Source organism: Enhydra lutris, unplaced genomic scaffold (genome assembly GCF_002288905.1).
Source record: "Enhydra lutris kenyoni isolate GAN:26980312 unplaced genomic scaffold, ASM228890v2 scaffoldscaffold24, whole genome shotgun sequence".
In the NCBI taxonomy this organism is placed as follows: Eukaryota; Metazoa; Chordata; class Mammalia; order Carnivora; family Mustelidae; genus Enhydra; species Enhydra lutris.
This window is the reverse complement of record NW_019154108.1, coordinates 17,718,281-17,745,948: the sequence shown is the minus strand read 5'-3', so window position 1 is coordinate 17,745,948 and position 27,668 is coordinate 17,718,281. Positions and strand designations below refer to the sequence as shown.

The 27,668-nt window shown below is 45.1% G+C and overlaps 1 protein-coding gene across 3 annotated transcripts in view; it reads right to left on the bottom strand.

Moving 5' to 3' along the window:
* Positions 1–27,668, bottom strand: part of LOC111150674 (calcium voltage-gated channel subunit alpha1 E) — a 309,893-nt gene that overhangs the window by 135,787 nt on the left and 146,438 nt on the right. For all 3 annotated transcript variants that reach the window (XM_022508204.1, XM_022508205.1, XM_022508206.1), the window contains exon 7: positions 5,410–5,513. In XM_022508204.1, coding sequence (XP_022363912.1) covers positions 5,410–5,513 — 104 coding nt within the window. The remainder of the gene's footprint in view (positions 1–5,409; positions 5,514–27,668) is intronic.

The window sequence follows — 27,668 nt, the reverse complement described above, 5'->3', positions numbered from 1 at the left end:
CCATTTTAGATACTGCTTAAAGACTCTTACTGTGGAACCTAAGATTTTAGTCTTTGACAGTCCCTTCCCTCCCCATATTTACCTCCCTCCTTTCTCTCAAGACAATTGTAGCACCATAAGGGGTCCCTCACAGTCCAGTGTTAACAATGAAAATCCAGCTGACAGCTGCAGAAAAAACTTCCTATGCTTATATTCCTTTAATGGTAACACTTTTGTATTTTGTGGAATTGCTTAGATGGAGGTATGTGCATACAAATACAAATGTGAATATATATATTTATATACAATGCAAACATATATTTGTATATATTTTGTAAATATAAATATATATACAATCTTCACAAAACCATTCAACTTTTCTGAATATAATATATATCAGGGAATATACTTATTTCATTCTTAGAGTTGTCACCCTACTCAAATCTGAACTTGCTGTTCTCTAGGCATTCTGACAGCTGTCATGGTAGACGTCCTCTCATCATCATCCTGGAATTCCCTTTGTCTCTCTCCTCTACTGAATCCCTTGTTTGTATGAATATCATGTCCTTCTCATTCTTCAATTAATTCCTTATTCTTAGGAATTAATTAGTGACTCACATTTTCCAGTAACTTCTTCAGAAAGTGTCCTAAAATACTGCTATTCCAAGCTCATAAATTATTGCTATTTGGGCTGGGTATAGAATTCCACCTTGGAAATTTTTTTCCTTCAAAAAGTTTTAGGAACTTCTCTGGTCATTTCTAACTTTCAGTTATCAATGAGAAGCCCAAAGCTGCCTTAATTCCTGATTTTTCATTGGCAAAATATATTGTCTTCCCAATAACCAAAAGCTTTTGGAATATTATCTTTATTCAGATGCTCTGAAATTTTGTGATGTCTTTATCTTGGTGTAGTCTCTTTTCATCAGTTGTGTCAAGTGCTTAGTGGGCATTTTCATTATTAATTAAATTCACTTGTTCCTTTCTATCTCTATACCTGCCTCCCATGTCTCTGCTATACAAATTACCATTACAATATGCAGGTTTTCCCCAGTATCTGAAATTTCACTTTATACCACTTTGCTTTCATGAAAAATCCACATTAGTACATATTTTCGATAACCGAAAAAAATCCAAAGAGCATTTTTGCCTTTATGAAATGGTAACTGCTTCTTTACTTTGTCATATTGGTTTATGAAAGATTTCAAAACAATGCTATTTCAATTCAACACCAAAAAAAAAAAAATACTCCACAAAGTCATACTAAAAGATGGACAGGGGACCTGAATAGACATTTGTCCAAAAACAATGCACAGATGGTTAACAGACCCATGAAAAGATGCTCAACATCACTAATCAAAGAAATGAAAATCAAAACACAGTGAGATATCATATCATACATATCAGAATAGATATGATAGCAAAAGGATAAGAAATGTGTTAGCAGGGACGTGGAGAAAAGGAAACCCTCAAACATTGTAAGAATCTAAGTTGGTGCAACTACTGTAGAAAACAGTATGGAGATTCCTCAAAAATTTAAAAATAGAAATACCATGTGCTCCATTAATTGCACTACTAGGTATTTATCCAAAGAAAGCAAAAACACTAATTTGAAAAGATTAAATCACCCCAAGCTTACTGTAGCACTCTCTGCAATAGCCAAGATATGGAAGCAACTCAAGTGTGCATCCATAGAAGGTAAAGAAGATGTGGTATACATAGGCAATGGAATATTACTAGGTCATAAAAAAGAATGAGGTCTTGTCATTTGTGACAACACAGATGGACCTAGAGGGTATTATGTGAAGTGAAATAAGTCAGACAAAGAAAGACAAATACCATATGATGTACAAAGGAACAAACAAAAACCTGATGCTTACATACAGAGAACTGGTGGTTGCCTGAGAGGGGAAGGGAGTGGGGGGATGGGCAAAATAGATAAAAGGATTAAGTTACAAACTTCTAATTATAAAATAAGCCACAAAGCCAAACAGTACAATTTAGGGAATATAACCAATAATATTGTAATAATGTTATATGGTGGCAAATGGTGACTACACTTATGGTAAGCACCATGTAATGTATAGAATTGTCAAATCAATAGGCTGAACCTCTGAAACTAATTTAACATTGTATGTTAATTATATTTCAATAAAAAACAAAAAATGTTTTATCTTCAGGTAGCAAGAGAAGCTTGTATTCAATGTATACTTTTTATTTGAAAGCATTCTCACAAACTATGTATTGCATATGCATGTATTTTTTATTTATGTGGATGGTATTATACCATGCTATTTCTTCTTGTTTTCACTAAACTCTGTCCTTTTAAAATATTCTATGTTGCCATATGTATACGGTATTTGTTGCTCCTAATTGCTGCCTCGTATGTCATGATATGCATACAACAGCTTACTTATCTACCATCCCAATTATGGATGCCCAGGTTCTCCAACTCCCCCTCAAAGACTATCCTTGCACACATTTCAACAGACCTTTTGCTCTGGCAATGTGTGTTTACTGATTCTGGAAACATTTTTTCAATATTTTTCTTTGTAAATTTCTTCCTCTCCACTTCCCTGTTCTCTTTATGGAACTCTTAATAGTTGAATGTTGGACGAATTCTTTGATTTTCTTATTTTTGTTCGACTTTCTAGGTGATTTCATTAATTTCATATTCCAACCATTTACTACCTCATTATTTTCATCACATGTTTACATTTTTATATTAATTCATGTTACATTAATGTAAATTTTACATTATTTATTTTACATTAATTCCCAAGGGCTCTTCCTAATGGCTAAATATTCTTTTTTAAATAGCAATGTTAGTTTGTGGATAAAATTATTTCTCTTCTATCTCTGCTGATATCAGTTATGCTTTTTAAGTCTTTTGCTCCCTGCATCATTGATATTCCATCTAATTCCTTTTTTTAATGTATTATTTTTTGTCTTTTGTTTTGAACATTTTCTTCAAATGCTGGTAATCTCTAGCTGTGCATTAATATTTAAGAGCAAGTCTCAAAAGGCTTATTGGAAACTTGTGTGTATGGCTAGAGCTTCTAAAATGATGAGTGTGGTGGGTTGAATGCCCTTACCAAAAAATACATAAATATATATATATCTCAACATCCTCATTCCTGGATCCTATGAATGTTACCTTATTTAGAAAAAGAGTCCTTGCTGGATGCAATTAAATTAAGGGTCTGGAGATGAAGAGGTCATCCTGGAATATACAAGTGACCCTAAATCCAATGACAAGTATCCTCATAAGAAAGAGGCCCAGGGAGATTTTAGACAAAAGAGAAGGAGGCAATGTGACCACAGAGTAAGAGACCAGGGTAATGCAGCCACAAGCCAAGGAATACTTGGAATCATCAGTGACTGGAAGAGGAAGGAAATAAATTCTCCCCTTGAGCCCTCTCAGGGAGTAATGCCCTGCCAGATTTTGGACCTCTAGGCTCCAGAACTGTGAAAGAGTTAATATCTTTCACAGTCTGAAGCCACCTAGTTGGTCCATTTCTTGCAGCAGCCATTGTAAACTAATAGGAGCCTCACTGAGGGTGATGGGTGGGAGCCATTTCTCTGGCCATCCTCAGATATCAGCGTACTTAGATTCTTCTCTTAAGATGTACAGTTTCCCCACAGAGGAATCCTACTAACCCTTACCAGCTCGATCCACTTCCGTGAGTCAACAGTAGATGTGGGCTAGAAGCATGATGTTCAGTTTGCGGAATTGACTACAAACCTATCACCCCTACCCTCAGAAGCACCTGATGTTACCACTGCAAATTTCTGATTCAGCCTCCAAAGAGACAAGAAGTCTTCTGACTTTGGCTGGGGTGGGCAGTTGGGCAGGGCAGATACCAGTTGAAGTGTTTGGGGGTAGAGATTTAGGGTGTTGGTCAGAAGGCATCAAAGTATTCCTTACGAGGGCTTTTGACCAATCCTCTTATTTTTAGTGCCACCCATTCTTCATCTCTCAGACATACCTGGAGCCTCTCCAGGACTGTGGAAGGTTCTAAAGGACAATCATTTTGGCTTTTTATTGGCGTTCCTCACTAAAGGGCATTAAACCTCAGTTTTCCCACCACTAGATGAGTTACCATTTACTCTCCACCTTCAAAACTTTTGTTGACACATCTCATTTTTGTCATTTCCTCTCCTGTCTTATCACTATGCCCTTCTTAAAAATTTTTTCCTGTGTTTGTAGAGTTACAATGCATGACAAACTTAGTTCAGTCCACTATGTTGAAACAGAAGTACCACCATCTAACTTCCGCTTGAAGAACTTATGCTACTCAGAGAAGAAATTAAGTCCAGTTTTGCTTAGAGCAATCAATGTAAACCCTCTAAAATCGACCCCTGTTATAGCTCTATTTTATAGTTTTCATTTCCCAAAGTAAAGTTTCAGCCTAGGTAAGTTAGGTTGCATTACAATCTTTTCCCACCATAAGATTAGTCCCATTTCTTCATTTTTGCTTGTGATTTGGTGCTCTCCTTTCTGGAATGTTCACTCAGATATATTCTGTTTTATCCTATTACATCTTGTACATCCAAGCAAAAGGCCAGTCCTTTATGAAGCCATTCCTGATAACTTCAGAATAAATAGATTTGTTCCTTCCACCAAATGATTTACAGCTTACATTAGTAAGTAAAAGAATTTGCATTCCCTCACTCTTTCAAGTGTGTTGTCCTGTCTACAAAATACAATTTTCTTTTTTTTTAAAAGATTTTATTTATTTATTTGACAGAGAGAGAGAGAGAGGTGGGGGAGGGGGCAGAGGGAGAGAGAGAGAGAGAATCCCAAGCAACTCCATGCTGAGCACAGAGCCTGATGGAAAGCTCAATCCCGTGACCCTAAGATCGTGACCCCAGCTGAAATCAAGAGTCAGACACTTAACCAACTAAGCCACTCTGGTGCCCCACAAAGTACAGTTTTCTTAAGGAAGGAATCATGCCCAAGACTTTGTGTGTTCTTGGCAATGCTCACCATACACAGGACATTGCGTACTTGCTGACTGAGGTACACTAACCCAAGCTACAAATATGGGATTCGACATTCAATAAATGACAGAACAATACTCTTTGAGGGTAAAGATTGCATCTTACTCTACTTTATAACCCTCACAACCAGCACGGTGACTGACAAAGAAGGTCTATGACAGCTGAGTGAAAAGACGGATGGACACGTGAATTCTCACTAGATATCATGTTCAATACTGTAGGTGGTATACATATTTTTTTAACGCCTAAGAAAAATAAACACGATGAGAACAATGTTCACTACCGCATCTACCGCGTCCGGAATAGCAACTGGTAGACGGGCTGCTCAGTAAATGTCTTCCAAATGAATGCTCAATGAATGAATTGGTCGGCGGTCAGGAGCATTAGTTTACAGTTGGAAAGAAGTGAAGAGGAGAGAGTCTGGCTTACCCGGAGAGCACTCCCAGAACTAGGTTGAGAACAAAGAAGGATCCAATGATGATGAGGGGGATGAAGTACAGCCAGTTCCAGGTGGCTCCTAAGGCATCATTGGTCTGAAAGAAAGAAAAATGGTTCCTTAATATTTTACCAAAACCATCTGCCAGGAATAGGCCTCCCTTCCTGAAGCCTCATATATATGGCAATATAACAAGCACAGGTCAATATGATGAACACGGCCTGCTTCATTCCCAGCTTGGTGTTACAGTGGGTTAACTCCTATTCCACCACGTACAGAGTCAATGACCCTGCATGAGACTTGCATGATATCATGAGTAGGAATCGTCCAACACCCTCACTTAATAGCTGAGATAGCTAAATCCAGTGAGGTCAAGTCCTTCTCCAAGGTCATGGAAACAATTACTGGTTTTATAGTGTTTAGTGATGTCGGTTCCAAGCTTTTGCAGTCTAAGTTGGACAAACTGTCAAAAAGTCAGAGGCAAGCTATGGCCATCAGTCTAGTCCCTGGATGCTGGCGAAAGCTTTGACAGGGCTGCTTGGGGGACATTAGTGTCAGCCACTTCCCGCTTAGCCCTTTACCCTCGGCTCTGGCTTGCTTTCTTCTATCAGAGTCCAATAGTACAGAGCTGGCTCAGGCTTGGCCCCAGCGAGGCTCTGGACAGAACAATGAATAATTCTAAAGAGCAATCCCTCAGTGAAGTCAAAGTGCTTGGAAATCGTATTCTGGATTTTTATACTATAAGTGAGATACAAGACCCTTGGATGGTGGGGGTTGAGCAAGGATTATACCACATGGCTTAGCCAAGGCAGCAAGTCTTGGAATGATGTCTTATTAGGAACTAGAAACAGTTTGGGAACATTTTGAAAACTCTTCTCTAACACTTGAGCCTCTCAACTAAACCTCACCTTGACTCTCTTTCCCCATAATATCAACTCCAAGTCTTTCTAAATAGTCGCCTTGAATTGATTTTACATACACAGGGCTTTGAAGTCCCCCCCACCCCCACAGGCCCCTCACATGCAAACCTTAATACCCATTTGTAACAGTTAAAAGCTTTTTATTCTCAGTTCACTGGAGAAACAAAGCCATCGAAGTCAGATGCCATGCCTAAGATTCACAGGCTAAATTAGTAAAATTAAGATCTGAACTCAGAATTTCTAAGGCAAAGTGTTTCTTTGTCCCTGCGATTTACCTTTTTCTCCCTCTCGCTACTCAACTTTGCAAACATATTTTGACTCATTGTTCTCACACTTTCTGTGGACTTCTAGGGCATTCTATCTTTTCTATCAAAATTATCTAATTTTCGGGGCACCTGTGTGGCTCAGTTCGTTGAGCAACTGCCTTTGGCTCAGGTCATATTCCTGGAGTCCCAGAATCGAGTCCCACATCAGGCTCCTGGCTCCACAGGGAGTCTACTTCTCTCTCTGACCTTTTCCCCTCTCAAGCTCGCTCTCTCTCTCTCTCTCAAAAAAATAAATGAAATCTTTAAAAAAAATTATCTAATTTTCTTTCTGCCTCCCATTCAAATATCCACAGATTATAGCTTCCCACTGATCCTGGAAGCTATCACCATATAGTAGATTTTTCCATTAAAAATGACTTTTAAGGGGCACCTGGGTGGCTCAGTGGGTTAAAGCCTCTGCCTTCAGCTCGGGTCGTGATCCCAGGGTCCTGGGATCGAGCCCCGTATCGGGCTCTCTGCTCAGTGGGGAGCCTGCTTCCTCCTCTCTCTCTCTCTGCCTGCCTCTCCACCTACTTGTGATCTCTCTCTCTCTGTCAAATGAATAAAAAATCTTAAAAAAAAAAATGACTTTTAAGGGGCGCCTGGGTGGCTCAGTGGGTTAAAGTCTCTGCCTTAGGTTCAGACCATGATCTCAAGGTCCTGGGATCAAGCCCTGCGTTGGGCTCTCTGCTCAGCAGGGAGCCTGCTTCCTCCTCTCTCTCTGCCTGCCTCTCTGCCTACTTGTGATCTCTGTCTGTCAAATAAACAAATAAAAATCTTTAAAAAAAAAAAAAAGAAGGCAATAGGATGATATGTTCAAAGTGCTAAAAGAAAATATTTGTCTATCAAGATTCTATTCCAGCAAAACAATCTCTCAAAAATGGCAAAATACATTGCCAGATAAGTAAAAACAGATGTTTTTTAAAAAAATGACTTTTAAGGCAACCTCTTTCACCAAACTTGTGTCTTTCGTCTTGCCCCCACACTGTTCAGAGACAGATGATTGCAAATGAAGCAGAATATAACTTAAAAACAAACAGCTGCTGAACGGTGGGGCAAAGGTGGGGTCTGCCGATTTCTGTGTGTGTAAGATCTAACTCTTCAGTTCAACCGGGTCTGGTCCGTTAAATGCAAGCAAGGAAGATGTGGACCAGACCTCAGAGAAAACTGCTCCTGATTATCAGAAAGATGTAGAAGAGCTAGATGCTGAAGGCCAGCCACAAGAGATTTTAATGAACAGAGGAAGCTGTTTTTTCTGGGACAGTTTAGACACGGTCCTTCCTATAAGCTGAAGGATGGATTACATGACCCTTGTATAAATAGCTCTGTCTTTATTCATGATTACAAATGCAACATTTTGTAAAGACTGGTTAGCTTGGATGGCTCACCAGCAGTGCACAAGACCAACAAGTTTCATCCACTAGATGGCTTAGCCAGGGTCCCCCGTCCCCCAGCATTCTTTGGCAGCAAGGACCACGTCCACTCCCTGTACCCAGATCAGAGCTGAGCTGCCAGTATGTCTGAGTTGGTACCGGCCGTGGCAATCATGAAACATGCTGTTAAGGCACCTTTGGTCCCTGGAGCGACTGAGCTACAGTCTGAGGATGGCGAGAAGCAATTTCAGTAAGGGGACGATTTGCCCAAGATGCTATGGAGTGAAGAGCATTTCCCAAATCGCATTCTACTCATTGCTAGTCATCCGTGTGAATGTGTTCTGTGGGAAATGAGCTTCTGTAACCAAAGAAACTTAGGAAACACAACAGATTCTATTTTCCCCTTAGCCTGAAAAGTTATTAACTTTAATATCATTTCATATACTTTCTGGATTATGAAACCTCCTTTTGTGAAGGAAATCTTTTAACATATGAGGAAATACAGCCTGTGAAATGCAGGGATAAAAGGACTCTCCTCATGGGCCTAACGTCTGGAAAACACTTCTCAGTTCTGCCAGAAAAAAACAATGACAGACAGTGTCTCTTTAACCATGTGTTGAGAACGCTCTGGCTTTGGGTTTAACCCACCTTAAGGTAAGAACCTTAACTGTCCGTTTCTATATATGGTACCTAGTGAAGGGTTCGGCACATGAAGTATTTGTCAACTAACCAATACACGACCACAATTTGAGTAAGAACATTCTCCTGCTTAAAATGTATCCCCCAGAATTGTTCATTCTGAAATTCCCCTCAAGCTTTGTCTGAATTGTTTTTTAAGAAAAATCGCCACCAACAATGGCACCAGGCTCTGTTTGATGAGAAAAAGGAGAGAAAGGGGAAGAGAAAGAGAAAAAGAAAGGCTAGGAGGACACTAGGGACAGCGGCATGGTATCCTGGGGAGTTATTACAGATGACTGATGGCGTAAAGATTCTTCTGGAGAAGCCAGCTTGACAGCTCCCCAAGATTATTCACAAACCTTTTAATAGACTTGTCGCACCCTCTCTACACCTTTCTCCCCTCCCTCAGGCTTCCTCCTGGTTACTCCCCTCCCACCTTTCCCCACCAGGAGACCTCCCCCTCACCTCACATGCCTGTCAGTGGATCAAGGACAAATCCAGCTGGACAGGGGGACATAACTCAGCAGGAAGGGGGAAAGGACTTCAGGTTTCCCTCCTCCAAAATGGCAAGATTCTTTCTGATGCTAATTAGAACTTCAACCTCCTTTCTGATTCATCATTATGAAAACCTTAAAACTGTCCAGTGTAGGAGAGACAACGACTCAAGTGTCTTTTGAGATTAAAAAAGAAGAAAGTAATCAACAACTCTGGAGTGAGTAAGTGTCCTGAAGTCCCATGAGGTGGGAGTCAGGAAGGCCAAGGAGAAAGTGGCCAGTGCGACCTCAGAGTTGGGACGGTTTTCTCTCAAGAGGCCATGTGTCCCTGTCACAGCGGGAGGGGGAAGGGAGGAAGGCTACTGATGCGAGAAGGCCTTGTCCTCTGCTCCATTCTCCAAACCCATCTGCTTCTGTGACTCTGACAAGCTCCCCACCTGTGGCATCATCACACTCCACTTTCCCTGGCGACTTTTCCCTCAGGAGAGAAGGCTGCTATGCCTTCTTCTGGAGGCAGCCATGCTGAGTTACTCTGAGCAAGATGCTGGGGAAAGAGACCTGCAGCTTTCTGAACATGTTCCACTGGCTTCTGGCCCAAGAGTCTCACAGTGGAAGCTCCCCTGCCTAGCTTGCTACTGCAAAGCAGCTGAGGCAAAACGAGTCTCCTCCCTTCAGGGAAGGATCTTCATTCCCCACCATTCATGCAACACCTACTCTTTGGCAGCCATTACAGAAGAGTGTTTTTCTTCGGGGCAATGTCCTCTCAGTGAGGGCGCGGATTCTCAAGCCAGCCCAGCCCAGCCCAGCCCCTCGACCCACCGGCAGGCTGGCTGATGTCTGACTTTCTCACCTGCTGACTCCCTGAGTGACACACACACACACGCACACGTGTGCACAGTGGGGTAATGACAGACAGAGAAAGCAGTCGGGGGTGGCCGCCCACCTGCATAAGGAGTGCTCAGTGGGTTCCAGTGCTGACACGGTGAGATGTGTTCCTTTGGGAACCTGCCTGATTGGGGCTGGGGAGCACACCCACTCGCTGCGTAAACAGGCACACATGGCAATTATCGCATTAATCTCTGGAGGACTGGGGGAAATGGTAGAAGGTGGGGTGGGAGGAACAGGATTGAAAAGAAACAGGAGCATGGAGGCAGCGAGATGAAGTGGGGGTTCCCGTGGTTCTCCTGGACTGAAGCTGGAGATGCAGAGCTAGGCCCTCACTCTCAGAAGCAGGTCTCTGTCAAGGTTCCATGCGGCTCTGGAAGAAATGCTGAAAGGCCTCTTCTATGTACCCGCCTTTCACAGAGCAAATTGGACCAAGGAGTCTGAATGAGCCAGAACTAGGAATAAGGGGGATGTGGATTCTAGGGCCCCTTCAGGAAAAAAGAGGATCTGTGGGACACAGCTGCTTCCCAGGCAGGAGACAGCATCCGCTGGCAAGCCTGGGCTGGCCTACAGCTGGGTTTCTCAGCTCGGACACTGCTAGCATCTTGGGCTGGATGATTCTTGGTCATGGGGTAACTCTGGATAATTCTGTCCCATGGGGTTCATTTACAGGATCCCTGGCTTCTACCCATTAGATGCCAGAAGCACTCCGCCAGCTATAACAAGGAAAGGTGTTTCTGGAATTGCCAAGTGTCCTGAGGAGTAAAAATAAGCTTCTAGTTGAGAACCACAGGCTAAGAGGCTCTGTCCCAAGGAGAGTTCTTTGAAATCACCAACTGATCTCAAGTCAAGACATGGGTGGAACCAGCACCCGAGGCTGCCAAAAGGACTGGACTGTTCATCTCAGCAAATGCATCCCTCCGAGCCCTCCGGTGACCACCCCAGGTAGAGGAAGCTCAGGGAGGACGAGCATGGGGAAGGAAAAGGGACAGAAGCCAAAGGCCGACTCTACCAAGTACCACCTTCCCTAAGGGCAGCGCACCAGACATCCCCCGGCTGGCGGCCTCCCTTTGCCTCTGCTTCATCCCAGCCCTGAGCGTGACGGCTCCTCTACCACCCGGAAGGACTTGGAGTTCACACCACAGAGCCGAAGGGCCACATTTTGATCCACAAATTTGTGGATCACATACTTTGTGACAGTCTCCTAAGTGCTAGGGATAAACAATGAGCAAAACAGCCACAGGTCCTGGCCCTGGTGAAGCCCGGGATAACAGGGTCCTGCATTAAATAGATCAATATACACACACCTGCCCTTGAGCTGTGGGCACGAAGGCGCCACACCGGGCAGGGATGCACAGGGGCATCTGATCTGGTCCAGGGGGTCAGGAAAGGATGCGCTGAATCCTTCGGAGAAAAGAGTCACATGACCATCTATGACACGACCTTGGCTGAGACAGCAGAGGCCAGAAAAGCAGAGAACAGGTTCATTATGAAGGGGAAACAAAAGGGAGAAAAAAGTGAAGATGAAGGAATGCCATACAGCGGGGGACACAGGAGAAGAGAAAGGAGACTGGGGATGCTCTGTCAGAACGAACTCCCACCACCCTGTGTAGGTGTGGCACTGAAACGTCTATGAATTGTGAGGGGACCTCTCGATAGCTTCTCTTTCCAGTGTACGTGACTGTGCCAGCTGCCCCCAGGTAAGCCTGGTGCTTCCCTCCTGCTCTGTCCGAGGCACCAGCTCCCTCTCCTCAAATGTACCATTAACCTGACTTCTTCCGCAATCATCAGTTACATCAGCCTAGTTGCAAAGTCACATCTGAGCTTCTCCCTGCAGATGCCAAGCCATCCACAGTCCCTCTTTGCCCAGGACCGAGAAGTGCTCTAGATTTACTTTCAGAATAACCCTCTCCCACCCGGCCTCTTCCCCTGCTCCCTATCTGGCTCTCACCAGCCTGGATGGGGAATATCCCATATTGTCCCCCCCACCCCGCCTTCCTCCATCAGGTGGCCTCTACCTGCTGGTGTGCCCATGCCTCATTAACCATGTGTGCTGGCTGCTATGGGCCCACATGCAGGCCCTTCTCAGAAGCCTAGCCCTGGCAGAGAGACCTGCCTCACCCAGGAGTTTACGTCTGCCCTTGGAGGGCAGGTGTCCAATAGGCAATAACTATCTGATGGAAGGGGATCTGTGATCCAGCCCATTTTCCCCTGGTGGGCGGGGAGGGGGGTGGCGGTGGCTGGGGACCACCTCTGAGTTGCAATTCACATTCTGGTGCTGCCTGTGGGATCAGACTGAGGTCAAAACTTTTAGAACCACATCTCTAATATTTTTCCCCCTAGCCTATCCTGCTTCCCTCATATCCTTACAGTTCTCTCTGGAAAGCAGTCCCTCAATAAATCACTGCTACAGGAATCTGTCTTAAGGGACAGGGAATCTGACTTAAGGCATTATATCCCTTTCTCATCAGGGTTTTGACCAGCCTTACAAAGTCACAGAGTCACAGAGTTGGCGGTTTCTAGGGGCACCCCCGAGTCACAGAGTTGGCGGTTTCTAGGGGCAGAGCCATGTATACCCTTCTGACCATGCTCACATTTTAGGAAAAGGACACAAGGTACAGCCTTGGGGACAAGTAAAAGTGTGTACGGATTACCCACCCTGGTTCCCTGCATACCAGGAATTCCATCTCTGGACTTGGAAGAAATTGAGAAGGTGCAATCCAACCCATCTTTTGGTGGAAAAGGAGGCTGAGGCCCAAATCAGCAACATGACCCGGAGTTACAGCGTAGAACAATTAATGGTCACGTGCTTCAGGACCCTTGACTTTCCGTATCTCTTTTATTCCCAGGTCTATAAAAAAAATCCTGTCCATACCATTACCACCTTCTGGGGGAGAACAAAGCCAACCCTGGAACCTGGGAGCCAGAAAGTAAGAGTTGTCTTCCCATCCCCCCAGTCCAGAAAGAAGGGTAGAGGAGCAGGTGGGAAGAGTGAGGCCAGAGAGCTCCCAGTAAAACACAAAACCTGCACCCCACCCCCCACCCCCCGCAAGAAGGCTAAGCCTGTCGGTCCTGAAGGCAAAGTATTTTATTACGTCTCAGCTCCCTGAGCATATCGAACCAACACTGCGAGTCTCCCCACACAAACAAGCACCACAGGCAGCATCTGGCTTAGCCAGGGGCCCAGGGCTGATACCCAAGACTCGGCACACATGCTGGCTGCTCCAAGCCCCCAGACTGGATGGCCAGCAGCCCTTTCTCCCACCACCGAGAGGATGCAGCAGCACCTGAGTCCGGACGCAAACGCACCCCAAGGAGTCACTTCCTACTGGACATTTCACCCCCCATCCGTCCCCTTCTCTTGCCGGTGGGAAGACGGCAGAACCAGTTCGACAAACCAGCCAGGAAGAGGCAGCACCACTACCCACCCCCCCTAGCTCCCAGGCGGCAGTAGGATGCCAACGAGACCAGGGTCAGGACCCGCATGCCCAGGAGCCCGGCTCAGCATCAAGGGCCAAGTACTGCTCCGTCCTGGCCACGGGGGCCCATCCACAGCGGCATGGCGCAGACAGGCGTTGATGGGCCAAGAGAAGTCCATCCGCACACCTGGGAAGAGAACTACCGTAAATACCACCGAACAGAGAGCGTCCGTGGTGCCACGTCGGAGCAGGAAGGCAGCCGTGACTCTGTGTGTCCATATACACAGGGCCTTGAAGCCCACACGGCTCAGGACCCTGCCATCCTTAAAATCTCTTTGGTTAAGTCCTAATAATTCCAACATCACTGTTATGTGATGTTTATCCTGTCCACTCCCTCTCCGAGCTCTGGCCCCAGAGCCCACCGCGGAGAGAACCGGTCATTTAAAGGTTTTCTTCATCTGCCGAAGCTGCGGTTGGATTACATGTTCTCTCCTCTCTAGTCATGCATAGGTTTGAAAATTTCTGTAAGAGGTTTTAAATTTTCCCAAAATTGAACTATTTATTTAAATAGGTCAGTGTCATGAACACATTTTAACAGAAAATCCTATTTTAGTCTAAATACTTTTTTTTTATTTTATGTATTTTTATTTTAGTCAAAGTGGTGAAAAATGTTAATAGTGATGGTAATGGGAGGAAATTAAAGATTTTTAAATCTCTAGTTTTTTTTATTCTTTCCTATACTTTGAAACTCATCCTGCAGTAACTTTTGTTTTTAATAATGAGAGAAAACAAAGACTAATGGGGAAAAAAGAGGGAGGCAGAGGGAGAGACAGGGAAAGAAGTCCTCCTTCCCTGCAACCCAAGATGCTAGGCAGGCAGCCATTCTCAAAGTCTCTGAAAAGCCAGGACAGAGGCAGCTGACCCTCTGCTAAAGCCATCCAGGCTGGGATACTGCTTTGCTCTGGGAAAAGGTGAGTGTGATGTACTGACAGCTCCGTGTGCAGGCTGGCCAAAGTCCGTGACTGAAAGAGGAAATTAAAGAAGATGCATCCTATGATGGTTAGCTAAAACACATCACCCCTTCACCCCTTCTACAGAGCTTGCTGATGAGAGACTCGATATACTCTTTCAAGAAATTCAGGAACCTGGGGCGCCTGGGTGGCTCAGTGGGTTAAGCTGCTGCCTTCGGCTCAGGTCGTGATCTCAGGGTCCTGGGATCGAGTCCCGCATCGGGCTCTCTGCTCAGCAGGGAGCCTGCTTCCCTCTCTCTCTCTCTCTGCCTGCCTCTCCGTCTACTTGTGATCTCTCTCTCTGTCGAATAAATAAATAAAATCTTTAAAAAAAAAAAAAAAAAAAAAAAAAGAAATTCAGGAACCAGAGAACGAAAGAGGAGAGAGTCTCAGGGCTCCTCAGCGGCTCTGTCGATTAAGCGCCTGCCTTTGGCTCGGGTCAAGATCCCAGGGACCTGGAATCGAGCCACATACTGGGCTCCTTGCTCAGCGGGGAGCCTGTTTCTCCCTCTCCCTCGGCCCCTCTCCCCACTCTTGGTCTCTGTCTCTTGGTCTCTCTCAAATAAATAAAATATATATTAAAAAAAAATAAAGGAGAGAGTCTCAGAAGACTATTCCTTTGAGGCTTTGAGGCTCAGGGCCAACAGGTACATGAGGCTTGACAGACTCTGTAAGGGGGGGGGGGGCTTTGTGGAGGGTCCATTGTATTCCAGAAAGACTGTGCTGATAATACCAGGAAAACAGGTCTTCCACCAGTCCCCAGCTTGTTCTCCCCTCTATCCTATAGTCCTCAGGGATCAGTCCTCCTAGGTATCATCAGTTATTGCTTTCCTGTTGGTGCCCTGTCCCCTCCAGCTAACCAGTCATTACTTTCCGTTCAGTGTTAGCCCTCAAACATTTATCATCTTGCAGATTACAGACAGAGAAGGAATCCTAGCATCTTGCACAAACCCCTCATTTCACAGGTGAAGAACTGAGGATCACAAGCCAGGGGACTGCTGAAAGACACCCCACTCGCTGGCTGGAGGAGTAGAACTGGGATGCGGGACTCAGGGCCCCCAGTTCACTCTGCACAGCACTTCTATACCACTCAGTTCAGTGCTAAAACTCCGTCTCCATGGGCCAGTTCCCTCTAATTCTTTTGTATATAATTAGTCCAGCCTCAGGATCTCACGTGGAAGCTACATCAGGTTGAAGACTCTTTTGATGCTGTATCTCACTTCCTCTGAACGTGAAGAGCCCGGGGCTCAGACCTGTGAATACTCTTATCGGATTTTGTGAAGAAAGAAGTGAGCTCAGAAGGGTCATGGAAGGCTTCCTGTACCTTCACCTGCACCCAAAGTAGGAGGAGGATTCAGACGGGCCAGGCCATGGAGGAAGATAGTCCAAAGAGAAAGAAATGGGTGGAAATGAGGAGGACACAAATGGCTGTTCTTGGCAGGACTTAGGAAGGCAACACCAGGAGGAGAAGGTCATGAAGGACCCTGAGTGGCGGCCTCAGTGTGTCTGGATTTGCTCACTGCCTCTGAGCTCTTCCTTCCTCCCTCTCTGGTCCCATCCCCCTGCCAAACTGTGAGTTTCTCACAGTTGAAAACACTGCTCAGCCTCTATAAGGCTTCCCCTAAGCACATTACTCTACTGCACTCCAGAATTCCCCCATAGTAGCAGATTCATTCAACACCTTTGAGTGTGGGCTCCGCACAAGATGAATAAGAATGGAAAACAGTCCTCAAGAGCCTTTGGTATCTTAACGAAGCCTAAGTCATGAATAGAAATACCTACCATAGAAAAGAGAACATTCAGTGCTGCACTTGAGTTCTGATTTGTACTTATTTACAGGCCTGTTTTATATATATTCTGCCTCTTTCACATGTTGGTCCTACCTTCCCATTAGGGTTAAATGTTTCTCAAAAACAGAATACATCTTTTGTTTCTCCATTCACTCTGCTAACGCCTAGATTCTTTTTCTTCTTCTTCCTTAAACAACAGATTCTCAATAAAGTCGTTGACTGATGGGAGATTATACCACCATTAGCATTCTTCTGTTTCACAGGCCTCTAGGAGTTTCCTTCTCTGGAAATAAATCCATTGTCCATAAAATGGCACCTTTGTTGACATATAGCAAGTCCACCTAGCTAACAAATATTTAGCACACCATGTTAGAGGAGACACTCAAGAAAAAAGGTTTCCAATAAACATTTTTCTTCGCTTTCATTCTTCCTGCCACAATGCCTTCTGAGCAGGTGAATTAATTTATCACTGAATATCCTTATTTTAATTAATGATTCATGTGTCACACGCTATGCAAGGCTGATAAGCCCAGCTGGCTCCCTGAGGAAGCTGCGGGCCAGTTTCATTTATTTTGTGGCTACAGGAAGCACTCTGACTTCCTAGTAAGAACAACATGAAAGCAAACAACTACGGCTTTCAAGTCTTTGCATCTTCAGAATCCAAGACATCTCTCTGGAAAACATGCTCAATAAATTTTCACTGGTGGTGATAATGAAAAACCCAGTCCTACGTGCCTGTGTATCCCCTGGGGTCCCGTCCTGAGAACACGTGGGTGAGGCTTCCCACTCTGGTGCTGCTGATTAGAGTCTCGGGTTCCAGGAGCACTCAAGGTGTTGCTCTGCTCACCTGTCAGAGGCCCCAGGCTGGTCACCTCCACTCGTAAGCGGCCTCATCCACTTACCCCAGTGTTATACAAATATTATTTTCTATGTGTGCCATGATGTGAAAAAAAAAATGGGAATAACTGTGCAAGATTACCATCTGTTAGGGACATTGAGGAGGGAATTGCTCACTTGAGTAGGTGCCTACATCAGACGACAGATGTGAGAGCCCTTCCCACTCAGACCATATTCCTCACTTTGTCTCTCCTCTCGCTAACGGACTCTCATTTTCGGGCTCCGAGTCTACCACTCCCCCAAACCCTTCTTTTTTCTCATTTCTTGATTTTCTACTGTCTGGTTCAGTCCACTGCTAGAAATTCTTCTTCTTCTTCCCCTTTCCCCAAAGATGCACAAAATTCATGGCAATGGACCATTCCTGTTGGTTTAGGGGTATAACAAGGTTGGAACAGAACACAGATGATGAACAATAATGTTCATTGTTTCCCCAGTCAAGGAGTCCCTGGAAAGAATCACTTTTTGCTTTTACCATTCTCTGCAGAACTTCCTTTGTACTATGAACGTGCTAGGATTAATGGTGATAGGTGACTAATGGAAGAATGTATATAAGCTATTGAATGGAGCTCCAGCATTGACCCAGTGAGACCTATTTCTGGAATTATGAAGAGGACCTGATTAAAACACCTTTACTTGAATATTTTCCTGTGACTTCTATCCTGAGACTCCAGTGTAACCGAGGAGGAAAAAGAATCATGGCTTCTGCTTGTTAAGCACTTACTCTCTGCTGGATGCTGAGCCAGTACATAATGCACATGAACTCTCATCTTCACAACCATGTGCAAGACAGGTCCAATTTTAAGTTCATGGAAGTACAAAAGCAACAAAATCCAAACTTAGAAAGGCTAAGGGGACTTGCTGAAGCTCCCACAGTCAATTACAGAACCAATATGCAAACCCTCATTTGGCCTCTTCTCAAAATATCACATTGTGTTGCTTCTTGTATTGGGGGTGGGGGATAAAAATAACCGTATCGTTGTAACCTGGAACATACCTGAGAACAGAGTTATGAAGGCAGGCATTTACAACAGCCGTGCCAGCAGAGGAAATCGTTTCTAACCAACTGCACATCTTAATCCCATCCAAATGTTACATCGTTTCAACACCTTTGATGTGTTCACCTTAACTCAGGGGTTTCTTTCCAGCCATGGATATTTGATGAGGTGGGAAGACTGTCCCAGCTAGTTCCCTGGCTAGGAGGGTGACCTTGTAAAGTGGGACAAGGGACTCCCAGCCACACAGTTGGCCTCAGTCTTCAGAGCAGGGGAAAGCTGTTCTTTCCTACCAATCTATCTCACCATCTCTCCTCTGCTTAAAAACCTCTGATGGCCGCCCTTGCCAAATCCCCTCCAAGGCCTGATTCCAGCCTGACCTCTCCAGCTCACCTCACAGCTGCTCCCTCTCCCTTGACCAGGTCAATGACCAGACCCCGCTTCTTGTGATTCCCTCATATTTCATGCTCTTTCCTATCTCTAGGCTTTTGTTCATGCTCTCTCCAGTATTTAGAAATCCCTCTCCACTCTTTCACCTGGAAAGCCTCTGCACATACCCTGGTTAAGTGTTACCCAGGCCAGGGAAACCTTCCCAGAGTCATTCGCTCTCATCAGCAATGAGAGGTCTTCATGCGGTCATACAACCGAACTTTGTGCAGTAATCAGTGCTTCCTTACAGGTCATTCTCCCCTGCAAGGCTTGACCTCCCTTAAGAATTTTTTTTTAAAGATTTTATCTATTTATTTGGCAGAGATCACAAGTAGGCAGAGAGGCAGGCAGAGAGAGAGGGAGGGAAGCAGGTTCCCTGCTGAGCAGAGAGCCCAATTCCGGGCTCGATCCCAGGACCCTGGAATCATGACCTGAGCCAAAGGTGGAAGCTTTAACCCCTGAGCCACCCAGATGCCCCTTGACTTCCCTTAAGAACAAGGAACAAGTCTTACCTGTCTAGGCATCTGTCCTAGAACCCAAATTAGCTCTCAGCAGGTGCTCAGCAAGTGCTCATTGAATGAATAAATAAAGGAATCAGTTAATAAGCTGAATGCATGGCTCTGATTAAATCCAAGGCAAGCAGAAGGGAGACAAGAAAAGGTGAGGAGAAAAAAAATTTCTCAAGGAGTTTACGAAATGCCTAGAAGTCTCTTTCATTACTAAGAGGGCAGGGTTAGTAGATAATTTGTCGGGGTTTATCAGGGATTATCACTTGATAAGCCCTTCCCAGGTGTATCTTCCAGGGAAGACTTCATCCTCTAGTCGTCTCTGCAAGAACAGAGGCTGTATCACTCTTATTTCTGATGAGCTCAGGAAAGGATTAAAACAAAATGGCTAAGATTCTGCCTTCCCATCCAGCTACAGTTTCAGCTGCAAACTTGGCTCTGAGAAAGGTAGAAAATTCAGAATGGACGCTCAGCATGAATGTGGACCATAGTCCCTCCCTGGAGGGCCCCAAAGATTAGGGGGACACTCCCTGATCTCAGAATAAGTACAGAGAACCTCATCCCTCAGGGCTGGAGAGGGTATCTAAGAGGGGAGAAGCCTACGCCTTGGGGGAAGCAAGAGAAAACACAGCCTCTCTGGAGGGCATTGCTAGGAAACACTCACTTAATGCTGACAGCACCAGATACAGGACATTTGGGCCTGGAGGTGATGGGGGAATAAAGCAGCTCTCGGGGAAGGTAACCCGGCCCTCTCACTGGCAATGCTAAGTCGGAAACTCTAGATCTCGGTCTGAGGCCTCTTCCCTCTTAAACTTTGTGGGGTAGAGATGTTCTCTCTGCTGGGAATGCTTTTCAGGCTTAATCCTGACAATTCATCATCTCAGAAAGGGAGGAAGGGAGGCAGGCACTTTGGTCAAAATCCTGGCCATCTTTCAAGGCCCTTCTTATGGCCCATCTGGATGAAGTGATCCCTGACTGCCCAGCTGAGGCTGCTTCCCCTGGCTGGTGCCCCAGGGGCCTTCCAGGCTTGCTGGGAGACCTTGCAATCCCCACATTCAGACCTACCCACAAATCATTCCCTTGGCTAAATCCTGGTGATTTATTTAATCTGGGGGGTACACATTTCTCTAGGCAGACTGTCTGATGTTCAGCATGAGGTTTAAAAATATGGATAATAAGAGCCAACTTTTTATTGGAGAAATAACTATGCTCATTTTACCCACACTGGCACCTTAAATTTTCTCAAGAATGTTTTGACGCAGATACTAGTATGATAGCTTTTTTCTCTGGTGAGGAAACTGAGGCATGGAGAGGCTAATAACCTGTCTGAGGCTGCACAGAGAGGAAGTGACCAGGCTACAGCAATCAGTCTGACCCCAGAAGTTTCCACAATACATTCTGCACTTGATACAGTAACTAAAACAGAGTAAATGCTCCACAAACATTAGATGCTATTTAAATGCTATTTAAATAGGTTAATCTCAGCTCCCCTTAACCCTCGGAAAAGAGCGAAAGAATGAATCACTTTATGTGAATGAATCAATTTGTATTCATCTCATCTAAATATTTTACTTCCCCGTGCAAGGAGATTAGTGCCTACTTCTAAACCTTTTTCATTATTTGCAGGTTATTATAATATTTATCACACCATATAATAATTATTTACTTTCTGTCCCCTGTACAAATCTGTGAACTGGGGGACAAGGTCTTGTGTTTCTTTGTGTAGAGAATAACGGCCATGGTTCCCTGAGTAGGTACGTGCTCAATAAACATGGTGTATGAATGGATGAATGAGCTAATCCAATCATCTAGAATCAAAACACGATGGAAGACTACAGCCATAACTAGCTCAGCATGGGCAAACATAGTCTAGAACAGTGGTTCTCAAAGGGCTCCACAGCGCCAGCATTTTGGGGGGCCTTATTGGAAATGTACATTCTCGCGTCCCAACAAGGACCTTCCGATCAGAACTCTGGCGACGAAGCTTAACATTCAGCAACTGTGTTCTAACAAGCTCTTTAGGGGATGCCTGCTAAAGTTCGAGAAACACTGATTAGGGGGTGGGGGGGGGGAGTGTCTGCTGTGTGTGGCCTCAGTTGCTATGTGGATGTATCCAGGAGCAAAAAGAAGAGAGATCGGAGGAAGAAGAAGCCTGAGGTTGAGTGGGGGAGGAGGAAAGATGACAGAAGAATGTGGGGAGAGATGGAGAGGGAGGAGAAAGGGAGTGGGTGAGGAGAATAGACTGATTCACCTTGAAATCTCCTGGGAATGATATGGGTTCATGATCTCAGCTGGGCGCTACCATAGCAACAGGTACAGCATCTCTCCCCCGCTCTCCTGCCAACGGCCCGGCATTGGACACACCTAAGCTGAGGCCTGAGTCCTGCAGAAGGTTCCAAGTTTGAGTTGGAAGGACCTAGTGAGGGGAAAGCTTAAGGAAAAGGCATCCCACGTTGGCTCTGGCCCCCTGCTGGGCTCCTGCAAAGGTTATCTGGCAAGGGCAGAAGACACAGCAAGGTAGAGACACTCGGGTTTGCTGTAGGCTCACAGCCTAACACAGTCTGGCTTGGGTGGACGGCTTGGCTGCCCTTCGGGATGCTGTGAGAAAAGAAGAGGGACTTAAGCGGAGAGGGAGGGAGCCCACCTAGCTTCAGGGTTGGAAGCAGAGGAGGGCAATGAAGCAGGGCTATCAGAGAGTAGGGAAGGATTAGTCCAGAGGCCAGGAGAGGAGATCAAATGGGGAAGGGGCATACCAGCAGAACTCACAAGAAGACTGAAGGCCAGAGACTCTGGTGGGAGAACCAAGGAATAATGAGGACCAGAAGGCTCACAAGACTGTTACCAGTCCTTTGCTGGGAATGGCTGGAGCTTCCAGGGCACCCACAAGGCAAACACATATCAAACTGTCTTCCCTAATAAGGCAAGATAGGGGCTGTATGAAGCGGACATTGAGATAAGCCAAACGCACAATGCTCCATACATTAGCTGGAAATAACTTAGTAAAAGGGAGTTTACAGCCAATCACACACTAAAAGTAAGAAATAATTGCTGTTGCTAGGTTTGTTTCCAAGAAGAACGCTGTTATGATGAGACTAACAAGCTAGCGTTAGAATTCTGAGCAAACTGCATGTAAGACGAAGTGTTACTTTCTGTGTGAGAAAGAAAGCAGATGCGGAAAAAGAGAAATCAGTAAGCCACTGCTATGTTCACAGAATATGCCCTCAGAAAGTCCTGGTGCAGCCTTGAACCCTTTTTGGGGGCCAGGGAGAGTGGGGAAGAATGTGCAGAGAGAGAGTTCTCCTATCTGATTTCCTTTAATCCTCATCATGACCCAACGAAGTGGTCATTATTACCCCCCTTTATGGATGACAAAACTGAACTCAGACAAGTCGTAAAACAGAGCCAGGATTCAAATCCATGTCTGCCTGACTTCAAAAGCCATGCTCACATGTCCACAACCAAGGACATGATTCTTCTACAGGAAAGGAGAAGGGAGAGAACTGGGGGCCCACGCGTTGTCCAAGGGCTGCAATGTCTATTCCAGTCAGAACTGGATGTCTTCACTGGGCAGGTTACGTCTGTGAGACACTACGAGACAATGAGAACACATTGGCCTCACCTCTTACTAGTTGTGTGACAATAAGCAAATCATTTAAACTCTCAGTGCCTCAATTTTTCAGTCTGTATAATGGGGATGATAATCCCTATCGTGGAACAGTATAGTCCATCGCGGTATAAAATGGCCATATCTGTAAAGACAAGTGTTGCTGACCAGCATCCCTGTGAGGGAGAACACCTACTCCTTGGAGGACAGCTGATCCCAGCTGAATTCTCGCTCCACCACACCCCCTACCAAGGGGACCAAGAAAGCCGCCGACAACACTTCAATAGAAGCAAGCTCGCTTCTTCCCAAATCTGCATTCTGGGGTTACACACTATCCCCTCTATACCTAGCTCCCCTAGAATGTAGGTATAAAAGGGAAGATGCACACACCCCATTCCTTCGGTGCCAGGAAAGAGGTTAGCTTACCCCTGTTGCCATCCTTCAGTGCCATCCCTCCTTGGCTACGAGGTGGGAGAGGCGGAGGAAAGATGTCCCGAGGAGAATGGGTCGCTGCTGATACCGCATCAGCGGTCCAAGGTGACTCTGGTTCAGTCTAAAGTCCCTGGTGCCACACTAGGGTGAACTCTCCCCTCAGGACTCCCAGGCAGAATTGAGGTTACTTGGATGTGTCTCCTGCTTCATGCACAGACTCTGAGGTCCCCCGAGATACTGAGTTTTAGTGGGGCCTTGAGATCCACTCTACAGTATTCCTATCAACACATGAAACCTGAGCTGCGCGCACACACACACACACACACACACACACACACACAAAATCTCCCTGGGCTTGTGGAGTCAGACAGGGGGTCCTGGGAAAGGCTGTATGGGTCAGGTGTCTCCCCTGGGGGTCCAGCCAGAACTACCATGAATCAGAAAAAGTGGGCAAATGGGGGGGGGGGTTCCTCAACTCTCTCAGCTTGCCATGAGTGGGAGTAAAGTGGGCATTTTAACAGGTGAGTTTTGGATGTGGTCCCTCGAAGCCGAGGACCCAGCCTCTCCCTCTTCTCACCTGCCCCAGGGTTCCCTTCCCTCTGAGGGGTATCATGCAGCTGACGGCCTGGCAGAAGTTCCTGGGCGGAAAGGCCCATCGTCCACCATCCTCATCTAGCCTCCTCCAGCAGGCCCCTGCCTCTGGGAATATAGGCCCATGCACGCCCCAGCAGCCACAGCACTTTAGGCAGCTGTCCACTTACTGAGCAACAACTATGCCCAAAGCACTGTACTGGAGGGAGCGAACGCTTAGAGAAAATTCTTGACCTCAGGCAGCCTAAATTCCAACAGGGAAAATGGAAAGTGCAATGATTGAAGGCATGAGAAAGGATATACCCCAAAAAAGACATTCAGAGATGGCTAGATAGGTGCTGAGGGCCTCAGCAGTCCTATAAGACTTTCCCAAAAGAAAAGTCATCCTGAAACCTGAAATATTCAAACTCTTTACAGAGAAGTCCCTTCATGGCCTGAAGCCTCCCAGTTCAGCCCAGATTCATGAGCGCACAGCAGGGCTGCGGGGACCGCCATCAACCCCTAATTAACCGAGAGCCGTGCACCTGGCAGGCACCCGCCCCCGTAGGCACCGAGCCTGGGAAAACGCCTCTATTATGCAGTGCCAGGCTCAGTGGGTTTGTTCTTGGAGAGCAGACCTCCAAGGAGCAACACCCAGCTGAGGGTGACAAAAACCAAGCTCCTTCCAGTCAGGCCTTCCAGCTCCCCGAGGACAATTCCAGCAGGTGCTGGCCTCTGGCCTGGGAAGAATTAGGTCAGAGTTAGAAACATTCAACACTACCACCAGCGAGGAGTGCGGGGCTCAAAGCCAGTACACGTGGGAAGCCGAGCACATAGGAGACAATCTTCCTGCCTACCTACCTATCAATATATAGAGAGAAACCTAGATACACATACATATTCATTTGTTTATCTGTCAAATAAATTTATTTATTAAACACATTTCTTTACATGTTTATTAAAATTATAACTAACCTGGCTCTGCACTCAGCGGGGAGTCTGCTTTAAGACTCTCTCTCCCTCTCCCTCTCACCCCCACACTCTCTCTCAAATAAATAAGTCTTAAAAAAAAATAATAAAGTAAAAATTAAAAAGAGGGGCATCTGCGTGGTGCAGGGGCTTAAGCATCCAATTCTTGATTTCGGCTCAGGCTGTGATCTCAGGGTCATGAGATCAAGCCCCGCATCAGGCTCCGAGCTCAGTGGCGGGGGGGGGGGGGCGGTCTACTTAAGACTCTTTCTCCCCCTCCCTCTGCTCCTGCACCCCCTCTCAAATAAATCAATAAATATTTAAAAAATAAAATAAATTATAGCTAAAGTAAGAAACTGATGAATGGATGAATGAATAAATATTAGGACCTAAAAGCAAGAGCGGGTAGTGTCGATTACAGGGCTTTGTTCTATGGGACGGTGAGGCAGAGAGCTCACCTTCCTTGGCATTGTGTAATTGTTTTCTCGCTGGCTTGGACAAGAGTAGCAACAAAGATGTCCTAATCAGTTCTCAATTTTCATGTACTTATTTCATGTACCTGTGATGTTTTAAATTGCAAAAGCAGTGTAAATGAGGAACAACTGAGAGTCAAACACTACAAAAATGTGTAAAGGAAAGATTTAGTTTCCCCTCACCTCCATCCTCATCCTGTTGTGTTTACACAAGTGCTTCCGGTCTGACGTGGGTACTTCCCCCGCCTACCTGCATCCATGCACATTCAAACGTACATAAAGTGTTTCACTATTTTTTTTTAATGGGACCATATACTATACACATTACTCTGTAGCTTGCTTTTCTTATTTAAAACACAGTAGGAGTTTCCCTCCAGGACAAACACATAGATCAATTTCACTGAAATACACACACACACACACACACACACACACACACACACACACACACAGAGGCATGCGCAGACACAGAATCATAGCAGTGCAATATTCTGCTGATTTCACTACTGGTGTTTGTTTGCTTTTGGTTTGTACTTTTAAAGAAGGCTGAAATACTCTCCCTTACATATTATGTCCTTATCAAGCAGCCTTTTTATTTTGCCAGGTGGATGTCTCAACAATAGGCTTACAGAGTCAAAGGGAATACTTATTTTCAGTATTACTTCTCCCAAAGATTGTAGTTAATACCAGAAGCCACCACCAAATCCACCAGACATTCATGAATGCCTTTTCCTCCACATGCTCACAAGTACTGGATGTTATGACCCTTAAATGTTGGCCATTGGGCCAAAAAAGAAAAAAGAAAAAAAAAGTCCTATTTTTCATTTTTCTGAAATTAGCATCTTTTCAGGTGTTTATTATCATACACATTTGCTTTTCTTTGAATTGCTTATTCATATGCTTTGTCCTTTGTCTTTTTCTTACGAATTTGTAGAGGCTCTTTGTATCTCAGTTATATTAGAAGCAGGTTTGGGACACCTGAGTGGCTTAATCAGTTGAGCATCCAACTCTTGGTTTCGGCTGAAGTCATGATCTCATGGGGCGTGGGATTGAGCCCCGGGTCAGGCTCTGTGCTCAATGGGGAATCTGCTTGAGGGTTCTCTCCCTTTGCCCCTTCCCCCACTCCTGCACTCATGCACACACTCTCTCTCTAAAATAAACAGATCTGGGGCACCTGGGTGGCTCAGTGGGTTAAAGCCTCTGCCTTCAGTTCAGGTCATGGTCTCAGGGCTCTGGGATCAAGCCCTACATTGGACTCTCTGCTTAGTGGGAAGCCTGCTTCCTCCTCCTTTCTCTCTCTCTCTGTCAAATAAATAAATAAAATAAACAGATCTTTCTAAAAAAAGAATCTTGTTTTATGTGTCATTTTTCTTAGTCCATCAAATATCTTGACATTACTTATGGTGGATGTCCTCTGCCATTGAAAAAAATTATAATTTCTATATAATCATTTCTTCAAGTTGCAAGTTCAAAATTTGTCTTCCTACTGGAAATGAAAAGATTCCTATTCTTTTCCCTCTCAATTTTATTTGGGGCTGCTCTACTTCATAAATACAAAGATTTTGGTATTATAGGTTGAATTTACAGATTGAAGTAAGACAATGCATACTGCAGAAACTCCACAAGTGCACTGGACAGAAAAGTTAGGAGAAAATAACAGTACACTATCTCCTTCCAACCATTAGAGAAACGAAGGTTGGGAACAAATTTTGACTGATACTTACTCCATGTAGAAGGCTAAGCAAAAACCACCCACTGCTGAACGCTTGTCCCAGGGCTGAAACTATTCAACATCAAAGTCCTTCTAGCCGGTTGATCCCAACCAGGCCTTTGATCCCAGTCATCTTTGGGTGTGCAACACTGAAGCAAGCTCGTCCTCCTATCTTCGTCTCCTTTAGCACTCAGCTCAAACACCAACAGGTGCCTCACCTCTCTAGATAGAGGGACTCTGTGCTATCATGGGCCTCCCTGCATTCCCCAGCATTGCGTTACCTATCATTTGGTAACTATTTACCTGCCATGCATCTTTATATTCCCAACACCTAGGACTGCACCTGGCACACTATTTGCTCCTTACATAGCTGTCGAAAGAAAGAGAGCAAAGGAAAAGAGCAAGAAATCAAGAAAGAAGCGCTGAATTCCAAAGCCGAATGTTCGCAGTTATGTGTCAACTCAAGATCAATCAGGGAAGAATGTTAAACATTGCTGAAATTACAGGGTAAGTTAATGGGGAAAAAAAAAAGATTCCATTTACAAAAAGCTGATTGACACAGTAAATGTCAAGAACATGCCTGGTTCATAAAAAAGGCCCGCCTACACTTGAGCGTTGCTGAACTGTCGTTCTCCAGCTACCATGTTTCACTCTGGGACAAATGGTTTTTGGTCAAGGATGAAGTCTAACTATCTATTTTTCAGACTCTTAATGAGTTTTGCAGAGATCACTATCGTTTAGCCCTAACTTCAGTCAATTTTCTCTGAGTTAATCTTGACATCAACACCCCACCTA